Genomic DNA, 21890 nt, shown 5'->3' on the forward strand with positions numbered 1-21890 from the left:
TCTTATGGAATCTTTATCCAGATTGCTATCGGAAATCAAGGTGGCGAGTTACTCTTGATTCCAATCTAAGATGAAAATGGCATAAGCATGAGGATCACTACTCCCGGCCACGCCCATCTTTACCGTAACTAGGGATAGGAAAGGAAATGTTGATGTAGAACTTACTTAACGAGAGGCCCCCGACTTGGCGACGCCCTCATAAGTTCTACGGAGTTGGTGGTTTGGTAGGGTAAGGTAGGTCATGGAGGTTTGCCTCAAGCTGGCAATTCGACCCACAGACTATGTTGTTTATCTGTTTTTATTTAAACTCTTGCCAGCCGGCTGTCGAAAGAGTATGCTAATATCAATTTTATTTACAGTTTATTCTTTAAATAATTTACAGACGATTTCTTAACCTCAATCTATCAACAAATATCCGTTGAACAAATCTAAATTTACCAAATTTGTACTTTCTTCTCAGTGAGCAAAACGATGCTTCTAGGTTCATCGAATACAAAAATCAAACCACGCCTTTTAAAGATAATTATACTAAACATTTTACAAAGTTTTATTTCAAGTATTTTCGCGATTTCTGATATAAAATTCAATAGCAAACAATCAAACAAAATTAAAATATTCTAGCTAAATTTTACTATTTTGGTCGAGCATGGGTCAGCCGCCTGACATAAAATAATAACGTGTGCTAATCACTAATGATACTAAAAGATTTAAATGAAATTAGGCATTGTTCCCGCTTATCATTTTAGCACCGCCAGGGGGAACTTGGCCAGTACCCACTGCACTTTTCTTTCCCTTTCCACAAACAATTACCATCATTTGTGATATTTCAACGGAATTTTATTGGGAATTCTGAAAAGGCAGACAATCAATGCAGTTAGATTGCCAGGTAATACGTGCACATCGTAGCACTGGTGATGCATCACAATCGTATATATACAGGAGTATATGCACTATATGATGACATTGACCGGAAGATTAGATAAGCATTTCCCCCATAGCTCCTATTTCTATTCCATCAAAAACAAAGCAATGAAAAGGAATTTGGTTTGTTTCTTATTTTTAGGATTGTTTCACCAGCAAGCACGTGTGTTAGCCAAATTAAGCGACGAGATTGGTGCTGTATTTCTTTGTTTTGAGATGAGATGAACATATGTTCAGAGAGATGGAAAACGGAACAGTTCCCCTATATGAGTGACTCATAGAATAAAACTATCGAAAGTACAGTTTAGCGGCCCAACCAAGCAGAATAATCTAAAGATAAAACTATCGCTAAACTAGGAGCTGATATAAAATCGATAAAACGAAAGCTTTCCACTCTAGTTAATAATCCCTCTAACAAGCCCAACTACTAGCACTCAGCAAAAAATTAAGCAAACCAGCATCTAGCTTTCCAGCGCAAACATCGTCTTTATCGAACCTTAAACAAAATGCAGTACGGATGTCTCGCAACGATAAAAACTTCACAACCTCTCCTGCAGCCCGTAGCAGTTCTCCAAGGACGGATAATAATCCGACAGAGCTGCTCATGATGTGATCAAATGGACCATGACGTTATTGTTACAGAATTCTACAAATACCTAGCTACTCGTTTTCGTCCTATGTGACGAATCGTCCACGATTCACCAAACTCATTCGTAGATTCCAGCGACGTCATCTTCCTCTTTAAGACACTCCTGACAGAAACCAAGTTTAAAAGTGCTCGCGTTTTCGTTTTCTGCGTCGCAGCATGCGTGAAAAAATAAAAATGACGGTTGTGAGTTGCTTTCGTATCGAGTGGTGTGCCCCCGAAAACGCGAGCACTTTGAAACTTGGATTCTGTCAGGAGTGACCTTAAGGTAAAGAAACTTTATCCATCCTGTAGTGGCACGGACTGCTGTGTGCCTTTCAGTGTTCGTCCTTTAGTTCAGTTCTCAGCTCGTCAACATCCGTTGCTTCTCCCTGTGGTGTTTGAAAAAGATAACTTCAGCGTGTGTTCATAGATTGACACCTCAACGTTTCAACTGGCGAGCAGCAAGCCATGACTCGGCCTCTTCTTGTCAGATCTCCGTGACGTGCATATGCATCCACCAAAAATTGAGTGACTCGTCTGCGTAACGTCAAACGACGATAATATCAAATTCACATTTTCTCTTAAGAACAGATTGCAATCGTATGACCAAAATAATCCAGGCCAGAACGTTGGACCGAGAAATAGTGATTTTTGTCGTAATCAATGGGAAGGTTCGGATCGGATCTTCTTCTTATTGGCATTACATCCCCACACTGGGACAGAGCCGCCTCGCAGCCACTTCCACAGTTATTTACTGCGAGGTGTCTAAGCCAGGTTACCATTTTTGCATTCGTATATCATGAGGCTAGCACAATGATACTTATATGCCCAGGGAAGTCGAGACAATTTCCAATCCGAAAATTGCCTAGATCGGCACCGGGAATCGAACCCAGCCACCCTCAGCATGGTCTTGCTTTGTAGCCGCGCGTCTTACCGCACGGCTAAGGTTCAGATCGGATACAGGATGTAAAAAAATAAAATTGGGGACCGTAACGATATTATGTAAGATTTCAAACGTTAATAGCGTCCCTATCTTTCGATGGATTTGATTATCAACGTTAAAGTATTGGAATTTAAATTGAAAATAGATTCTCTAGACAAATGATCGTTATGTGGTGATTTTCTTTTTTGGATTGACAACCTTACAGGGGATGGACAAAATAAGTAGGAAAGGCAAATTTTTGGTAAAATTAGATGTGTTGTAACTATGTCAGTTATCATCCGATTTTGACAATTCAGGCATGCCTGAACTAGAAAATTAATGCAGTTTCATGGTATGTCCATGGAACCGACTATGGCCACCGGATTCCGGAGATATTCCGGATTTTTTAAAGGTGTGTTTGTCATCCTCTACCCCTCATCCAGCTGGGGGTGTTGTTCAAGTATTAATGCGAATAATTTGATCAAATTTCATGCTCCGTAATGGTGCCCTTTTTGTTATGAAGGCTAGTACTATGAAAAGGATTCACTTCTAAAGCAAGAAAGGTGTCTTCAGAAAGTGCAGGGGATTGGGATGTACTAGATGTTCGCAACAGGTACAGCAAAACATCACAAGGACGCCCTTGTTCGCAATAACTACTCAGGGAATAGAAGGTCGAGAAGAGCCACCGCTGCCAACTAAAGCTTGAACCGGATACCTGGGACTCCCACAATATCCGCGGCAATAGCAGCAAACGATGCCCTGTGCGTATTTAGTTTTGGGTAATGTATGGAGCATATAATAATATACACACTTGAAATATTTAAAATAAATTTTAACAAACTTTGAACAGAACAACGTTCAGTATTCAGTAATAGAAACTTTTACAGGTCATTTGGTAATGTTAATTTGTGATGATTTGTCACAAGTACCGTATAGTTAGTATATTCTAAATGTAAAATAATCGATTACTCGGGTAATAATATACATTTTATTTGATACATTCAATGATTGTTAACATATAAAATAAACTAGCAGATGAAAAGAAAAATTGCTCCCAATTCATTTTTTTTTTTGCAATGTTAGTATCAGCACATGTGTTCATATGTGCTTAAATTCAAAATCAAACACATGTTCATGTATTTCTAACCATTTTTAGTGATTTCACTGACTTCTGAAATAACCTAACGAAAAACACCACAGCAGGAAAATGCAAAATAGGCGATCGTTGAAATTATATTCTTTAGCAAATAATGTTAATACAGAATGTGCAAGCTACTAGATATTCAAACATTTTTATTAATAAATATCTGTAAGTTTTAACTCATGATGTTTCTATCACAACACATAACCACTCTCAAAATGTTTGTTTTAATATGTATATTCCATATGATTTTTCTTTTATTTCATGATCGGCATAAATTATTCGGGGATCCTAACAGTTGAAAAAAAAGTTAATAATTTTCTTCGTAAGGAATTGGAGACAGTCTGCAAAACAAATTCCCCAATTGGCTCTGAAAATCCAAAAAAGTTTACTAGAATTCCGTACAAAATCAGTAATTTGATCTTTTTCATGGTTTTCCATCAGGAAACGAAGTATGAACATAAAATGGTCCATTGACGGCTCTGACCGCTTCCTGGACCTACGGATTGACCCCAGGGAACCTGTGGAAAGGGACATTTTAGTTTCAGCACCAAAACCAGTAATTCGACGGCTCATTTTTCATGGTTTTCGATCAGGAAGCGAAGTATGAATATGAAATGGTCCATTGACGGCTCTGACCGCTTCCTGGACCTACGGATTGGCCACAGGGAACCTGTGGAAAGGGACATTTTAGTTTCAGCACCAAAACCAGTAATTCGACGGCTCATTTTTCATGGTTTTCGATCAGGAAGCGAAGTATGAATATGAAATGGTCCATTGACGGCTCTGGCCGCTTCCTGGACCTACGGATTGGCCCCAGGGAACCTGTGGAAAGGGGCATTTTAGTTTCAGCACCAAAACCAGTCACTCGACTGCCCTTTTTTCATGGTTTTCAATCAGGAAACGAAGTATGAACATTAAATAGTCCATTGACGGCTCTGACCGCTTCCTGGACCTACGGATTGACCCCAGGGAACCTGTGGAAAGGGACATTTTAGTTTCAACACCAAAACCAGTCATTCGACGGCTCATTTTTCATGGTTTTCGATCAGGAGTCGAAGTATGAATATGAAATGGTCCATTGATGACTCTGACCGCTTCCTGGACCTACGGATAGAGATGTCGTAAATTAATCGATTACAGTTGAAAAAAAGTTAATAATTTTCTTCGTAAAGAATTGGAGACAGTCTGCAAAACAAATTCCCCAATTGGCTCTGAAAATCCAAAAAAGTTTACTAGAATTCCGTACAAAATCAGTAATTTGATCTTTTTCATGGTTTTCGATCAGGAAACGAAGTATGAACATAAAATGGTCCATTGACGGCTCTGACCGCTTCCTGGACCTATGGAATGACCCCAGGGACCCTGTGGAAAGGGACATTTTAGTTTCAGCACCAAAACCAGTCATTCGACGGCTCATTTTTCATGGTTTTCGATCAGGAAACGAAGTATGAATACGAAATGGTCCATTGACGACTCTGACCGCTTCCTGGACCTACGGATTGACCCCAGGGAACCTGTGGAAAGGGATATTTTAGTTTCAGCACCAAAACCAGTAATTCGACGGCTCATTCTTCTAGGTTTTCCATCAGGAAACGAAGTATGAACATGAAATGGTCCATTGACGGCTCTGACCGCTTCCTGGACCTACGGTTTGACCACAGGGAACCTGTGGAAGGAGACATTTTAGTTTCAACATCAAAACCAGTCATTCAACGGCTCTTTTCTTATAGTTTTCGATCAGGAAGTTAAGCATGAATATGAAATGGTCCATTGACGGCTCTGGCCGCTTTTTGGACCTACGGATTGGCCCCGGGGAACCTGTGGATGGGGACATTTTAGTTTCAGCATCAAAACCATTCATTCGACGACTCTTTTTTCATGGTTTTCGATCAGGAAGTGAATTATGAATATAAAATGGTCCATTGACGGCTCTGACCGCTTCCTGGACCTACGGATTGGCCACAGGGAACCTGTGGAAAGGGACATTTTAGTTTCAGCACCAAAACCAGTAATTCGACGGCTCATTTTTCATGGTTTTCGATCAGGAGTCGAAATATGAATATGAAATGGTCCATTGACGACTCTGACCGCTTCCTGGACCTACGGATAGAGATGTCGTAAATTAATCGATTACTTCGATTAATCGATTAATCGTTGTAATAATCGATTAATTTTGAATCGATCATTACCTAACGATTAATCGATTCAATAATCGAGAGAGATCGAGAGTCATCGATTTGTTATTAATCGATTAATCAGGATTTTACGACACCATAAGGATGTCGCAAATTAATTGATTACTTCGATTAATCGATTCATCGTTGTATTATTTATTCAGACTAAGGCCGAAGTGGCCTGTGCGGTATATAAGAGTCTTCTCCATTCGGCTCGGTCCATGGCTACACGTCGCCAACCACGCAGTCTACGGAGGGTCCGCAAGTCATCTTCCACCTGATCGATCCACCTTGCCCGCTGCGCACCTCGCCTTCTTGTGCCCGTCGGATCGTTGTCGAGAACCATTTTCACCGGGTTACTGTCCGACATTCTGGCTACGTGCCCGGCCCATCGCAGTCGTCCGATTTTCGCGGTGTGAACGATGGATGGTTCTCCCAACAGCTGATGCAATTCGTGGTTCATTCGCCTCCTCCACGTACCGTCCGCCATCTGCACCCCACCATAGATGGTACGCAGCACTTTCCTTTCGAAAACTCCAAGTGCGCGTTGGTCCTCCACGAGCATCGTCCAGGTCTCGTGTCCGTAGAGGACTACCGGTCTAATTAGCGTTTTGTAGATTGTCAGTTTGGTACGGCGGCGAACTCTATTCGATCGGAGCGTCTTGCGGAGTCCAAAGTACGTACGATTTCCAGCCACTATGCGTCTCCGAATTTCTCTGCTGGTGTCATTTTCGGCAGTCACCAGTGAGCCCAAGTACACAAATTCTTCTACCACCTCGATTTCGTCACCACCGATGCAAACTCGCGGTGGGTGGCTCACATTGTCTTCTCTTGAACCTCTGCCTATCATGTACTTCGTCTTCGACGTATTGATGACTAGTCCGATCCGCTTAGCTTCCCTCTGAGTCTGATATCCTCCATCTTCCCAAAGTTACGTGCCAAAGTATCAATGTCGTCGGGGAAGCCAAATAGCTGGATGGACTTATTGAAAATTGTACCACTCGTGTTAATCCCTGCTCTTCGTATTACCCTTCCAAAGCGATGTTGAATAGCAAACACGAAAGACCATCACCTTGCCGTAACCCTCTGCGGGTTTCGAAGGGACTCGAGAATGCCCTGAAACTCGAACTACGCACATCACCCGATCCATCGTCGCTTTGATCAATCGTGTCAGTTTATCCGGAAAGCCGTGTTCGTGCATTAGCTGCCATAGCTGGTCCCGATCGATTGTATCATATGCGGCTTTGAAGTCGATGAATAGATGATGTGTGGGCACGTTGTATTCGCGGCATTTCTGCAGTACTTGGCGAATGGCGAACACCTGGTCCGTGGTGGAGCGTTCGCCCATAAAACCCGCCTGGTACTGCCCCACGAACTCCCTTGCAGTTGGTGCTAGTCGACGGCATAAAATTTGGGAGAGTACCTTGTAGGCGGCGTTCAGCAATGTGATTGCGCGGTAGTTGCTACAATCCAGCTTATCGCCCTTTTTGTAGATGGGACACACGACACCTTCCATCCACTCCTGCGGCAAAAGTTCCTCCTCCCAAATCTTGGTAATGACCCAGTGCAGCGCTCTAGCCAGTGCCTCACCACCGTGTTTAAATAGCTCTCCTGGTAGTTGGTCAACCCCAGGGGCTTTGTTGTTCTTCAGCCGGCCAATCTCTTCCTGGATTTCCTGGAGATCCGGAGCCGGTAGAATTATGTCCTGCGCGCGTTCTCCCAGGTCCATCACCATACCGCCATCTTCGTCTGCCACATCGCCATTCAGGTGCTCTTCGTAGTGCTGCCGCCACCTTTGGATCACCTCACGCTCGTTCGTAAGAAGGTTCCCGTTTATGTCCTTACACATATCAGGCTGTGGCACGTGGCCCTTACGTGAACGGTTTAACTTCTCATAGAACTTTCGTGTGTTATTAGCGCGGTACAGTTGCTCCGTTTCTTCACGGTCTCGATCTTCCTGCTGGCGCTTTTCCTCCGGAAAATCGAGTTTTGTCTGTTCCGCGCCTGTTTATATCGTGCCTCGTTCGCCCTCTTACGATGTTGCAGCAATCTCGCCCATGCTGCATTCTTCTCTTCCACTAACTGCTTACATTCGTCGTCATAGCAGTCGTTTCTCTGATCCGGGGCACCGTGCCTAGTGCAGCGGTTGCGGTGCTACCAATGGCGGATCGAATATCTCTCCAGCCATCTTCAAGAGATGCTGCGCCTAGCTGCTCTTCCGTTGGAAGTGCCACTTCCAGCTGCTGCGCGTATTCTTGGGCTAGTCTACCGTCTTGTAGCCGCCCAATGTTAAGCCGCGGCGTCCGACTTCGACGCGTGTTGTACACCGTCGAGAGTTTTGAGCGCAGGCATACTGCAACGAGGTAGTGGTCGGATTCAATATTCGCACTGCGGTAAGTGCGGACATTCGTGATGTCGGAGAAGAATTTACCGTCGATTAGAACGTGATCGATTTGGTTTTCCGTTTCTTGGTTAGGTGATCTCCATGTGGCCTTGTGGATATTTTTGCGGGGAAAGAAGGTGCTTCGGACTACCATTCCGCGGGAGGCTGCGAAGTTTATGCATCGTTGGCCGTTGTCATTCGATACGGTGTGCAGACTATCCGGTCCGATGACCGGTCTATACATTTCCTCCCTTCCTACCTGTGCGTTCATGTCACCGATGACGATTTTAACGTCCCGCAGTGGGCATCCATCGTATGTCTGCTCCAGCTGTGCGTAGAACGCTTCTTTCTCGTCGTCGGGTCTCCCTTCGTGTGGGCAGTGCACGTTGATGATGCTATAGTTGAAGAAACGGCCTTTAATCCTCAGCTTGCACATCCTTGCGTTGATTGGCTGCCACCCAATCACGCGTTGGCGCATCTTACCCAGCACTATGAAGCCGGTTCCCAGCTCGTTGGTGGTGCCACAGCTTTGGTAGAAGGTAGCCGCTCGATGCCCGCTTTTCCACACTTTCTGTCCTGTCCAGCAAATCTCCTGCAGCGCCACGACGTCGAAGTTGCGGGGATGTAATTCATCGTAGATCATCCTGTCGCAACCTGCGAAACCTAGCGACTTGCAATTCCATGTTCCAAGCTTCCAATCGTGATCCTGTATTCGTCGCCTAGGTCTTTGCCGATTATATCGAGTCGCATTATCTCTTATATTGTTCGTGATGATTGGTTTTCTAGGCGGCTTATTGGGCCTGCGCAAACCTCCTGTCTCGTCGGAGGGCCGTCGTGTCAGGGCTGTTTAGCGTCCCACCTAACACCAGGACTTGGGCTTGTGCGCTTTGAGCGGCACACGGTCGCTTCGGTGGGGCCTACTTGCGGATACATGCAGCTTTTTATAGAGGTTTAACAGGGCCCACTGTCAAACCCCACCACATCCTAGGCAAGCCCCACAACTCGCAGATGGCCTGGGAGGGATCGTCAAGCCCTTGGACATAGTTCCTGCTGCCCCATCGTTGTAATAATCGATTAATTTTGAATCGATTATTATCCAACGATCAATCGATTCAATAATCGACAGGAATCGACAGTAATCGATTAGTTACTTATCGATTAATCGGGATTTTACGACATCTCTACCTACGGATTGGCTCCAGGGAACCTGTGGAAGGGGACATTTTAGTTTCAGCACCAAAACCAGTCATTCGACTGCTCTTTTTTCATGGTTTTCGATCAGGAAACGAAGTATGAACATAAAATGGTCCATTGACGGCTCTGACCGCTTCCTGGACCTTTTTTTTTTTCTTCTTTATTAAAGAGGCTTTCAGCTCTTGACTGGTTCACCTCTGGCTTCCTGGACCTACGGATTGGCCACAGGGAACCTGTGGAAAGGGACATTTTAGTTTCAGCACCAAAACCAGTCCACAATGGGGAAATCCGATTTCAAAGGTGGAAAAAATTGATAACTTTCTTCACGAACAACTTACAGAAGAGATCAAGAGCTTATTTTCCAAGTCATTCAGTAAGTGCTGTTTCATGAACGTGGAGCACTTCAGTATGTAGTTATTCAGCTCGTTTTGCCCTAATGTCCCATATATCATGAGTTTCCAAACTATTTGTCATTTTATCTTTAAGACATTGCTCTAAAATTGTGTTTATCTCTTCACTGTGGATCCCCAGAAGGGCACTAAATATATTTTGTAGGTAAAAGTTGGAAATTTAAGGGATTTTGGGGTCAAATAAGCATCAAAGCGCATTTTATGTGCAATTTTAACATATTCTGTAAAAATAGTATTATTTACAGATAAGTGTTGATATTATTGTCTAAAAGTATTGAACATATATTGATAAATGTTTGCCGAACAAAAATTAATGAAATAAATCGTTTCACAAATGTTTTATTTGGTTATTTATCGAGTAAAAACGATTTTAAAAACTTTTGAATAGCACCGATGCCAAACATTTCCAAACCATACCCGATAGCACTACTAGACAAGAATAGTCATATGTTATGAGTTTTGATGTGATCATAGATAGGAGGTGATGGGAGATACTCTTTTTTCTTACCTTTTTGCCCAAATTCCCCTATGAAATAATATAGCTCAATGATTCTGAGCAAGGAAATGATGTAGTAATGTTAATTTAGTCGATATTTTCCAATGATATAATGAAAATAACAAATAATCATATAATTCATTAAAAATATTGAATTATAGGGGATTCAGGGGTCATACAGCTCATTTAATGTAATTTTTATTCAAAATAGTATAACATTTTTCACGGACGACGCACAGATAAGATTAAGGGCTTATTCGAAAGGAAGTTTTCCAAGAAATTCAGTGAGAGATGTTTTATAGAAGTGAGACACTTCTGTATGTAGTTATTAATTTATTTTTGCCCCAGTGTCCCATACATCACAGTTTATCATATTTTTCGTGCTATTATCTCCCAAGTATTGTACTAAAGATGTGTTCTCCTATACATTATAGATCCATAGAAAAGCACTATTCATGCTTTGTTGCTAAAAGTTGAAAATTTAAAGGATTTTGGGGTCAAATAAGTATTAAATTGTACTTTACGTGAATTTTTCATGCATTCTGAAAAAAATAATAAAAATATTATTCTCCCAAAATGTTCTACAGACATTGATAAATGTTTGCGAAACAATAACTAATGAAGTTAATCATTTCGAAAGCGTTTTGTTTTTTTTTATTTATTGGGTAAAACCCGATTTTTGAAATGCTTCTGAAAAGTGCCGCTGCCAATCATTCCCAAACCATACCCGTTTGCACAACTAGACAAGAGTAAATATATTAGTCGATGTGATAATAGATAGGAGTAGATAGGAAATATTCTTCTCTCATGATTTATTTTTTTATTAAGGTGTTTTTTAGTCTACAGACTAAGTTCAACACCGCTTTTCTCATGACGTTTCACCCAAAATCTCCTTATGAAATAATATAGCTCAATGATTCTGGGTTAAGAAATGATGGAGTAACATTGATTTAATTATAATTTGTCAATGATACTAACAAAATAATAAATATTCGTAGATTGTGTTGAAAAAAAAAATCCGGGCCCAGAAACTTTTTTTAAATAGGGTTACAGCTCTTGGGCTTCATCTCATAGCTCCGACATTCATCCCATGAAAAACAAAGCAATTAAAGGGTATTTGATTTGCTTCTTATTTTTGTGATATTTTTCTGCAGTGAGCACACATGTTAGCAAAACTAGCGACGAAATTGGTGTCATATTTCTTTGTTTCGTGATGAGATGAATATATGTTTAGTGAGATGGAAAATGGAACAGTTCCCTACATAATTAATGAATTTTTTCACTTATTTGTCCCAAAATGCCTTAAAGATCCAAAAGAATGTAATACATGGATATTTGTTTTTTATGGTGTCAATTCCTGTTAAAATTTTTTTGGCAATAATATCAACTATAATCTGTAAATACCTGAAAAATCAATAGGCTGTAGATCCCTTAAATTTCCAACTTTTTCCAACAAAATATGTATAGTGCTATGTATGGATCTACAATGAAGAGGAAAACAGAATTTCAGTGTAATTTTTAAAAGATGAAAGTACCAAAATATGAATAATTTTGATGTATGGGACATTGGGGCAAAACCAGCTCAATAACTACATACAGAAGTGTCTCATGTCTATAAAACATCACTCACTGAATTTCTTGGAAAATTCGCTTTCGAGTAAGCCCTTAACCTTATCTGTGAGTCGCTCGTGAGAAAAGTTATCTTATTTTGTATAAAAAATTACATTATATGAGCTGTATGACCCCTAAATCCCCTATAATTCAATATTTTTAATGAATTATATGATTATTTGTTATTTTCGTTATATAATTGGAAAATATCAATTAAATTAACATTACTACATCATTTCCTTGCTCAGAATCATTGAGCTATATTGTTTCATAGGAAAATTTGGGGAAAAAGGTAGGAAAAAAGAGTATCTCCCATCACATCCTATCTATGATCATTTCAAGACTCGTATAATATGACACGTCTTGTCTGGTTGTGCTATCCGGTATGGTTTGGAAATCTCTGACACGGGTGCTATTCAAAAGTCTTAAAAAATCGTTTCTTGCTTAATAAATAACAAAATAAAACATTTGCGAAACGATTTACTTCATTAGTATTTGTTCGGCAAACATTTATCAATATCTGTTCAATACTTTGGGACAATAATATCAACAAATATTATTATTTTTTACAGAATATATGAAAATTTCCCATAAAATGCGCTTTGATGCCTATTTGACCCCTAAATCCCTTAAATTTCCATATTTTACTAGAAAAATATATTTACTGCCCTTCTGTAGATCCACAGTGAAGAGATAAACACAATTTTAGAACAATGTCTTAAAGATAAAACGACAAATAGTTTGAAAACCCGCGATATATGGGGCATTAGGGCAAAACGAGCTCGATAACTACATACAGAAGCGTTCCACGTCCATGAAACAGCACTCACTGAATTCTTTGCAAAATTCTCTTTCGAATAAGCTCTTGATCTCTTCTGTAAGTTGTTCGTGAAGAAAGTTATCAATTTTTTCCACCTTTGAAATCGGATTTCCCCATTGTGCAGTCATTCGACGGCTCATTTTTCATGGTTTTCGATCAGGAGTCGAAGTATGAATATGAAATGGTCCATTGATGACTCTGACCGCTTCCTGGACCTACGGATTGGGTCCAGGGAACCTGTGGAAAGGGATATTTTAGTTTCAGCACCAAAACCAGTAATTCGACGGCTCATTTCTCATTGTTTTCGATCAGGAAGCGAAGTATGAATATGAAATGGTCCATTGACGGCTCTGGCCGCTTCCTGGACCTACGGATTGGCCCCAGGGAACCTGCGGAAAGGGACATTTTAGTTTCAGCACCAGAATCAGTCATTCGACGGCTCTTTTCTAATGGTTTTCGATCAGGAAGCGAAGTATGAATATAAAATGGTCTATTTACGGCTCTGACCGCTTCCTGGACCTACGGGTTGGCCCCGGGGAACCCGTGGAAGGGGTCATTTTAGTTTCAGCACCAAAACCAGTAATTCGACGGCTCTTTTTTCATGGTTTTTGACCAGGAAGCGAAGTATGAATATAAAATGGTCCATTGACAGCTCTGACTGCTCTTAGGAACTACTGATTACCCGGGATTACCTGTGATAAATATCGTTTTTCGATCAGGAAACAAGGAATGAATTATAAAATGCCAGGATCATTTTAAAAATAGAACTCGAATATTTTTTTTCAGTTTCATTGTTACCAGACCTTCAATCTGAAAGCAATCGGAATTATCAAAAGTCTATTTTATAATCATGATAAAAACCATGAACTGAGAGCGGTAGAGTGACTGGTTTTTGTGCTAAAACTGGAATGATCCTTTCAACAAGTTAGGCTAAGGCAATTCAAAAGTCCTGCAAGCAGTCAAAGACGTCAATGGCTCCACACATAAATTTATTCTCATGTGACTATTTTTATGTAGATTTGACTGATTTAATAAAGAGTTGCCTCGAAAAATTATGTATTACGTAGATTTCATCAAAATTCAGTTCTTACTTTTGAGGTGAACCGGTCAAGGGCCGAAAACCTCATTTAATAAAGACAATAAAAAAATAGTTCTTACTTTGGTTACGTTTCTGTCAGTGGTTGGAAATGAAATCGGTTCCTTTCAGGACCACCATTGTATACGAGAGAAGTAGTGCAAAACATAATGCAGAACATAATAAATAGCTTGTCGGCGGAGTCTGTAGCAAAATCACAATCACACGTCGGTGGGAGACGATGCAATAAATATGGTCGCATGGATGGCGTCTATAGCGTTCCAGCGGCAAAACATCGATTGACTGACTTTGGCGTCGTTGAACTTTTCTCACCAGATTCTGATTCTGGTTTTGTTGCTGTTAGGGGTTGCAAAGGTGCATTATTGAAAATTACACGTTTCTTTTCAAATCCACCATTTTATGCAAGAGAAAGTTGATCTGAGATGAACTCTCTATAGTTCAAAACATACATTATCGTTTGGCGACGATAAAAGCCAATGAAAATTCAATCAATAAGTTTCTCGCAGCGATGGAACTTCATAAACATTCTTCAAGTTGACAAAAGTTTTATAAACTAAACCTCACCCCATTCCACTGCTGATCTGTTAGACAACTACTATGTTGATCGTTCAATAACACCTGCTTAAATAGGTCGGCACTTCGTTAGCTCATACAGTGGTTTTCATTCATTTTCTAATTTTCTGTTCAAAATAATATCAATTTAAAAAACAACAATGTATATATTTTTTTCTTATAAATAATGTAAAAATAACCTCCATAAAATATCATTGCATACATCTAAATTTGAACACATTTGTCGATTCAATACAAATAATCACGAATAAAGCCGAAATGTATTGTCACATATCCATAAAATACCCTTCGCACAACTACTTCCACTCTGTCACAATCTCAACCACACTCATACTGGTTCCAACCAGGAAGCCGCTCAGCCCAAACGCCACCATTATCAAATCCTTCCACAGGATCCAGTTCCACTTTCCGTACTTCCGGCTGGGCCAATACGTTGCCATTTCCAGCAGTGGTGGGAAAATCAGCGCCAGCGTCGACGTACTCACGGCTCCCACCAGCGATATGAACAGACCCAAGTTGGGAATGATAGCCGCCATGGTGAAGGTCAGCAGCACCAGCACCACTCGTAGGATGTACTCCGAGCAGTCCTGTGCGTTTCTGGATCCAAACTGTCGCCGGACTACCGGGCTGATAATGTTAATAGGCACGTAGAACTGCAGGGCGTAAGAGGAAAACACGGCCACCGCCATCAGCAAGCGCACCAGCTCTGCCAAACTGCAAAATAAGAAAAGGGGTTGGAAAAAAATTAATAAAAATGTGATCATTTCACAACAAAGAGCGGAACAATTCAGATGGGTAAAAATGGAAACCATGTTTCATCTACTAATATGTATGTCATTGTCATATGTTATTTATCGTAACATAGTAATGACACCAACTTTTATACGACTATTTTCATCATGACTTTGAAACGCAAAAATCGGTTGTAAACAAGTTCAACTTCCGGGGAATTTGATTGGTTTTAACCGTTTAGAGTACATAGGAGCTTTTGAGAGAAAAAGCATTTACACAGATATAACCTTAATTCATTGTATGTATTGAATCGAGTTTTATGCCTATCAAATTTTTCTATAAGACAAAGTTTTTTTTCTGTAGAACTGTCCATTTTATACCTCTCAGTTAAATTGGGTCCAAAAGCCCTACATCGTTTATGATTGCAAACGATAGTGCATCGGTCAACCGATGTTATATAAATTCTGATAAAGTCTAAGTCAGTGAAAATAATAATTTTGAGTTGTCGAGGAAGCATTTTCATCTATTTTGAAACTAGTCGACCCGGCAGACGTTGTCCTGCATAGTAGGCGAAAATATGCGTTCTGAACTGGCCAAGCGAAAATCCTATACAAATCTTAATTTCAGTTTTTCACGATTTACTGAACTTAAGTCGTGATTTTCTTAAGAAGAAATATGATATAAACCCGTCGGAAACATTATAGAACATATCTGCTGAAGGAATGAAGAAAAGCCATCCAGCTGTTTTCGAGTTATGTGGATACCTGTGTTCGTACCATTTCATTTTTATTACAGTCGCCTCTCCACATCTCGATTTTGAAGGGACCATCGAGATAGGGAGAGATCGAAGAATGGGAGGAAAAGTGAAATGGACACTAGATCCAAAAAATGTCGTTGCTATGAAAAACGACAACAAAACAAATGTCATTTCATGTTGTTGATCTGTTTGTTATGGTCCAAAGGTGGTCTAGTAACCCGAAAATTTGAACATATCGACATAAGGAGAGGGAATCCAGAACATAATATGATCAGAACCCACCGAGATAGAGAGACATCGAGATAGGGAGGTTATCGAGATGTAGAATGCCTAAATGTATGTAGATTGAAGGGACCGAGAAAACCATCGACATAGAGAGAGATATCGAGATATAGAACATCGAGATGTAGAGAGTCAACTGTATATAGAAGATTTCAAATTAAACAATGTTCCTTTCGACTTTTGAGCCGGAAGAAAAACTGACTTGTTCAGGATGATTAACTTCATCGTTCCCTGGGAGAAAATCAAATATCGATTCTTTATTTTGGGACCCAATTGTCTATTTTGAATCACATGAATAGCCAATTAACATCTGGTGTTCTTAAAATTCTAACTTCATTGAAATATCCAACCGCATTTTACACTGGTTCAATCTTTCGACCAAAATCTATTTAATCAGATGTCTTTCGATTTGTCACTCAAATATACACTTTTGAACAAATGTGCCTTCAACTCTATACCTTTTCACTTGTTAGAATTTGATCACCGTAAAATTTTATATTTTTAATTTGTTAATATTTTTCGGTCCAATGTCCAAACTGCCTATAGATTATTCGGCGAAACATCCCAGAGCCCTTCGATAAGTCAATTAGCAAATGGCACTCTTCTCTATGGGAGTTTTGACACAACATTGCATGTTAGAAAGGCAAACAGGTCTTCATTTCCAAAACCTCCATCTACACATGAGTCTCACGGAAACAAAAATCGAAAATAAAGCACACGCAATTTCTTCATACTTACAACAAATGACTCGGCAGATTCAGCGTCACGCTGCCTTGCGTCTCGTCGCCGTACTTGAGATAACCATAGAAACCAACGGCCGCGTACAAGCACACTACGATCGTCATTCCGGTGTTCAGCACACCGTTCCACCGGCAGAAATCTTTCGGCGTTTTCATGTTGTTCTCCAGTGGCAAAATCACTCCGATTCCTTCGAAAGCGTACATGACCGTCCCAAAATACAGGGGAAGTGTGCTCCAGCTCGTCACTGGCGCCACCGATGTGCTACGCGGCAGATCCTTCAGCAGGAACAAGAACGAGATCGTCAAACCGGAGATAGCCAGGGACGAAGTTATAATCGAAGTAGGCGTCAGATACTTTAAACTTCGAATCATGTTGAGCGCTATGCAGGGCAACAGTAGGCACGCGAGTGTGGTGAAAACGTCCGTTTTGATGGAGATGTACTCGAGGAAGTCGTTGAGATTGACAGCCACGAAAAGAAAATACACACAGCAAAATCCAAGCTGCATGATGATGAGGAAACAGTTGATGAGCAGCCCGATGAGACGAGCCAATGGCTGGAAGCAGCGCGGACCGGATTCCACTGCGTATTGGCCTACCTCGGAATATGACATAACTGGAACTTGGTACCGTTGACAGAGTTCACGCGACACATTCACTAATATATGCATACTGTGGGTGCAGATCACCCCCATGGCCATCGTCCCTAACAATCCGACATAAAGTCCAGCGTTTTTGAAGGCATTGGGCATTGCGAGAATTCCCGGGCCAAGATTCCCATTCAACATGTGCGTCAAAGTGTCGAAGTTCGATGTGGGGTTTTCCAACTTTCGGTGCTGGAGCGGATCGTAGCGGGTCAACTTTTGCCATTGATTAGTCATCGATCCGTAGAATTTTATGTTTTTCTGTAGCGCTGCCTCCAACGCAGATGGCTTCAAGCGATCCACGTAGTTGACCTTGCGATCTTTGCCCCTATTGTTGTTATCGTTATCGACTGCGAGCAGCAGCGAGGCCGTCTCGAGGTCGCGCTGATTCGGTGCCATTCTCGGTTTTGCTAGTCTTATCCCTTATCCAGAACTTCGACCCAGTGTAGTCGTTTGTTAACGCTTCTGGCTTGATTCTTTACCCAGGTACAGTGATGCGTATGCATTTGCGGAGAAATCACACTTTGTTACTTTTGAGCTCACGTTGAGCCTGTTAAGATCAGCTAAATAGTTTAATTGTGAGGCGTTTTTTACGTCCACTCGAAACGAAATCTCGATCGAAACTGATCGCTTCCCTCGGGAAGAGCCGGCCTCAATAAGTAGCCGATACGTGCAAGCCAACACACAAAAAAAAAGTTACGACGTAGTCTTCCTATGTGGCTCAGTGAAAGTGTTATGTACTTTGATGTTGCTCCTTAATCAAGTAAACGGTAAGACAACAATTGATAGAACTGATGGACCAACAGGGCCCAGTGAAATTGAGATTCCAGTACTGGCAGCTCAATTCAATTGGGATTTGTTTGTTTTCGTATTTAAGCTATTAACTCCCAGAAGGCCAATAATCAGCAATTAGGATAACAGATGTGGAAACTGCACAGCAATTTGTAATAGTATAAGTTTTACATCAATTCAAAGTTTGTATTGTTTCTTCGGTGTTTACTTAACCGCCTCGCTTCAGTGACTATCGAGTCAAGTACGAGACACTGAGGACGGCCTTACTATTGAGATCGAAAGATGTATCTGTAAAGTTGCAATCAAGTGATGGATTTGAATGGGATACCACTAGCTCGTCTTATGACAAGAAATAATTACCCTACAATTATTCCACGCCCTGTCCAGCGGTCTCGTCACAGTTCATGGAAAAATTTCGTTTTGTTTTGTTATTGAAATTCGGCTCCGGAACCACTGCCTTATCAGCATTTTCAGCGCTGCGCTATCTTCGCAGCTTGTCGTAATAGGAACCCAACGCGTATTCAATTGATGATCCATCGTAGAAACGAAACAACCGGGATCGGGAGTTCCCCGAACTTTCCCGATGATTCTCTAACCAACATATGATCGTTAGCATAATATACGAGAAGAAAACGCACAGCGTAATCTTGCGCACCTAGCTCCATTGATAGCTTCCGGCGGTCGTAATGTTTCTTATGTATGCGAATACACGCAATATTTAGTTTTATGTCTGGCACGTGCCTCTTATCAGGTACAATTTGCTAAAAATTAGTTCCCTTTGCCAGCGCTTCTAATCGGATGAGTAATCTCGAAGGATGCGCGTGTGAATGAACGATGGTGTCGTAGGTTCCATTCGAAACGCACATTTTCTCTGTAGCGCGTAGTTCGCCTCCCTTCGTGGAATATTTGCAGTAGAAATTAAGATAGTAGATTTTTTTAGTAGGATGCATTCAACTGTACCAAGAAAAACAACATCACGTAAACAGTGACTTTGAATAATGAAGATTTATGACAAAACAATCTGTTATTTCCTAATTTTTCCAAAATAACAAAAAATGGGATTTTGTCATTTATTGTTCTCTATAATGTTGACAAATTGATGAAGCAAATTAAACCCGTTATCTCAATTGGCGAGACTATTTTTTAAACAATTCAAAAAGCGTCTATTGCATTTCTCCCATCTTCGACGCCACCAAGAAATCCTAGCTCAATCCACCTAGCGCTGTCGATACCTTTTCTTCGAATCTTTCTTGTCATAAAATATATTAACTCAATCGAATTTTGCAGGTTCAACTTTAACTGTGATTGTGTTTTAACAAAGGTTGCAATTTTCTTTTAAATATTACCTATTGAACTACAACAGTCGTCGAAGAGGTGAAAAATTAGACAAATATTTAAAAAAAATCATAAGGGCTGTGTACAAGACACGACCGCAAGGCAGACGTTGGACAGCTATGCGATATTTCTGCCATAATCAAGCGACTGTGTTTTGTACATTGAAGAAATTTCTTCTCGGATCAGCTTTCCTTTGTGTAGAATGTTGGTCTTGAAGAGAACCGATTAATTTTCAATAATGCGTCTTCCTAATTACAAACAACAGCAAAACCAAATGAGATTTTCTTAGACTGCTACTGATGCCATCCATGAGAATAAATTTTTGCAGCCACTGCCTCAGACGCACGCTTGTGATTCTACTACCGATGGAATCTCTCTGCCGTTGCTGAGCGATTATTTTGACTTTGAACAAAACTCGCCTCTGCTCAACCTTTCTGGTGGTCCTGAGAAGAACCGAATAATTTCCAATAATGCGTATTTTGAATCACTGACAGCAACCACTCAATAGTTTGGATTTGCAAGAAAATTGTGGCTTGTGAGTTGCTTCCACTGATTGCCAGTCGAGGGTACTTCAGATACCACCGTTGCAGAAATGTACTTCACCGCACTGCTGTCACGACCGCAAGAGACCCCATCGAAGCGAAACATGCAACCTATAGTCCGAATTTTGCGAGAAAATTTCACTTGAGTGCTGCTGATGCTGACGACGACGACCACACGGACCCGCACGCCGTCGGTGGTAATAAAATTTCCTTCAGCAACTCCGCCGATGCCGATGCTAAGACCGCTCACCGGCCACTGCGACATACCGAACAAACTGTAGGTACCCTAGCAGCACAAATGTTTCATATAAGTTACTGCAACTCATATGTGACCAGATCTAGTCACATTCAAGTTACTGCAACAATTTTTATCTGACTTGTGCTGCTCGGGTAGTGGAAAGACAGTAGATGTAGGTAGTGGAAATCGGAGAGCGGCTCCAGCAACGGAAAGGAAGGTGGGAATAAAACCCACGATAAAAACAACCACCATCCTACAATCCTGACCACCAACACCCAGCACACTATCACGTGTCCACAATATAAAGATATCATCACTGGTAACAATCTTTCCGCCCACCTTTCCTTCTCACTTCAAAAGACAAGCAATTCGGATCAAAGTACGTGGGCAGGATAAAACTAACGCGAAACGTGAAATGCTCTTTAGACTCTCTCAATCACATCTGACTAACTAGTAACAACGATTAACAGAAACAATTAAACACAGGGCGTAACACGTAAGGCAATCAAACTCATCAAATGCTTTAGCCAGACCGCATCGTGCTTTCGTGCTGCGCGGTTCTTTTCTCTCTTTGTTGAAGGAAGTTTTTAATACTACCCGAAGCAATTTTAATTTCAGCAGTGCTTCTCAGCGCTGTTTGTACCCACTAATTCCGTTACGATCTTGGCTTGGACTCGTGCCTTCGTTTTACGTTGGACCCGTTTGCGGAAGTAAAATTCCGACAAGCAGGGACAATGTTCTGGGAAAAACCTCTTAGAAGGTCACGTCTCCACGCTCAGCAATGAGTATTAACAAAAACAAGAGGAAGGGCGGGAGTCTCTGAATTCTCCACTTCCTTCAAAGAAACAAGGTTTCAAGACCGTCCTGCGAAAGCGCAGGAAAAATGGAAGGAAGCTGAAAACTTCAGATATTCCTTCTAAATCTAATGTTGACATTGTTTCTTCTCCTATCGAACTGTGCTCAGTTCGATTTGATTTATGATGAAATTGAGCAAATCGAATCTACCTTTAGCCCAGGTGATTCGTTTCATGCGAAGAAACAAAGGATTCCGCCAATTGTGGTATATGTTGCCGAGTTTTCTGGCTTTCGGAATGAAATCTCGAGTAGTCCTCAGGGGATCAAAGTTTCATTTCAGAATGATAGAAAGGATTACCGCCGAGTTTTGCCGGGATCCTTTGACAATTGCAACCGTCATCTTCGGTATTTAACTAAGACGCGCCATAAGTTCTTCACATACGATGACAAAACTGAGCGATTGTTCAAAGTCGTCTTGAAAGGTCTCCCCAGTGATGATAAATCACTGGATGAGATTAAATTTGAAATTTCTCAATTACTTGGATTTTCACCAGTCCAAGTAATTGAGATGAAAAGAAATCCCACCCTGGTAGTTCCCAGAGTGGCATTTATCAAGAATTTTATTTAGTTCATTTTAACAAAAGTGAACTAAATAATATGAAA

At 41.0% G+C, this 21890-nt stretch overlaps 1 protein-coding gene across 1 annotated transcript; it reads right to left on the bottom strand.

Moving 5' to 3' along the window:
* Positions 1-14498: 14498 nt before the first annotated feature.
* Positions 14499-18142, bottom strand: LOC134214012 (proton-coupled amino acid transporter-like protein CG1139). The gene is made up of 2 exons (XM_062693468.1): positions 16882-18142; positions 14499-15086 (listed from the first exon to the last, which is right to left on the bottom strand). The coding sequence occupies exons 1-2, from the start codon at positions 17922-17924 to the stop codon at positions 14669-14671; spliced, it is 1461 nt and encodes a 486-aa protein (XP_062549452.1). The 5' UTR covers positions 17925-18142; the 3' UTR covers positions 14499-14668.
* Between the last annotated feature and the right edge of the window lie 3748 nt (positions 18143-21890).

Source organism: Armigeres subalbatus, chromosome 1, assembly GCF_024139115.2.
Source record: "Armigeres subalbatus isolate Guangzhou_Male chromosome 1, GZ_Asu_2, whole genome shotgun sequence".
In the NCBI taxonomy this organism is placed as follows: Eukaryota; Metazoa; Arthropoda; class Insecta; order Diptera; family Culicidae; genus Armigeres; species Armigeres subalbatus.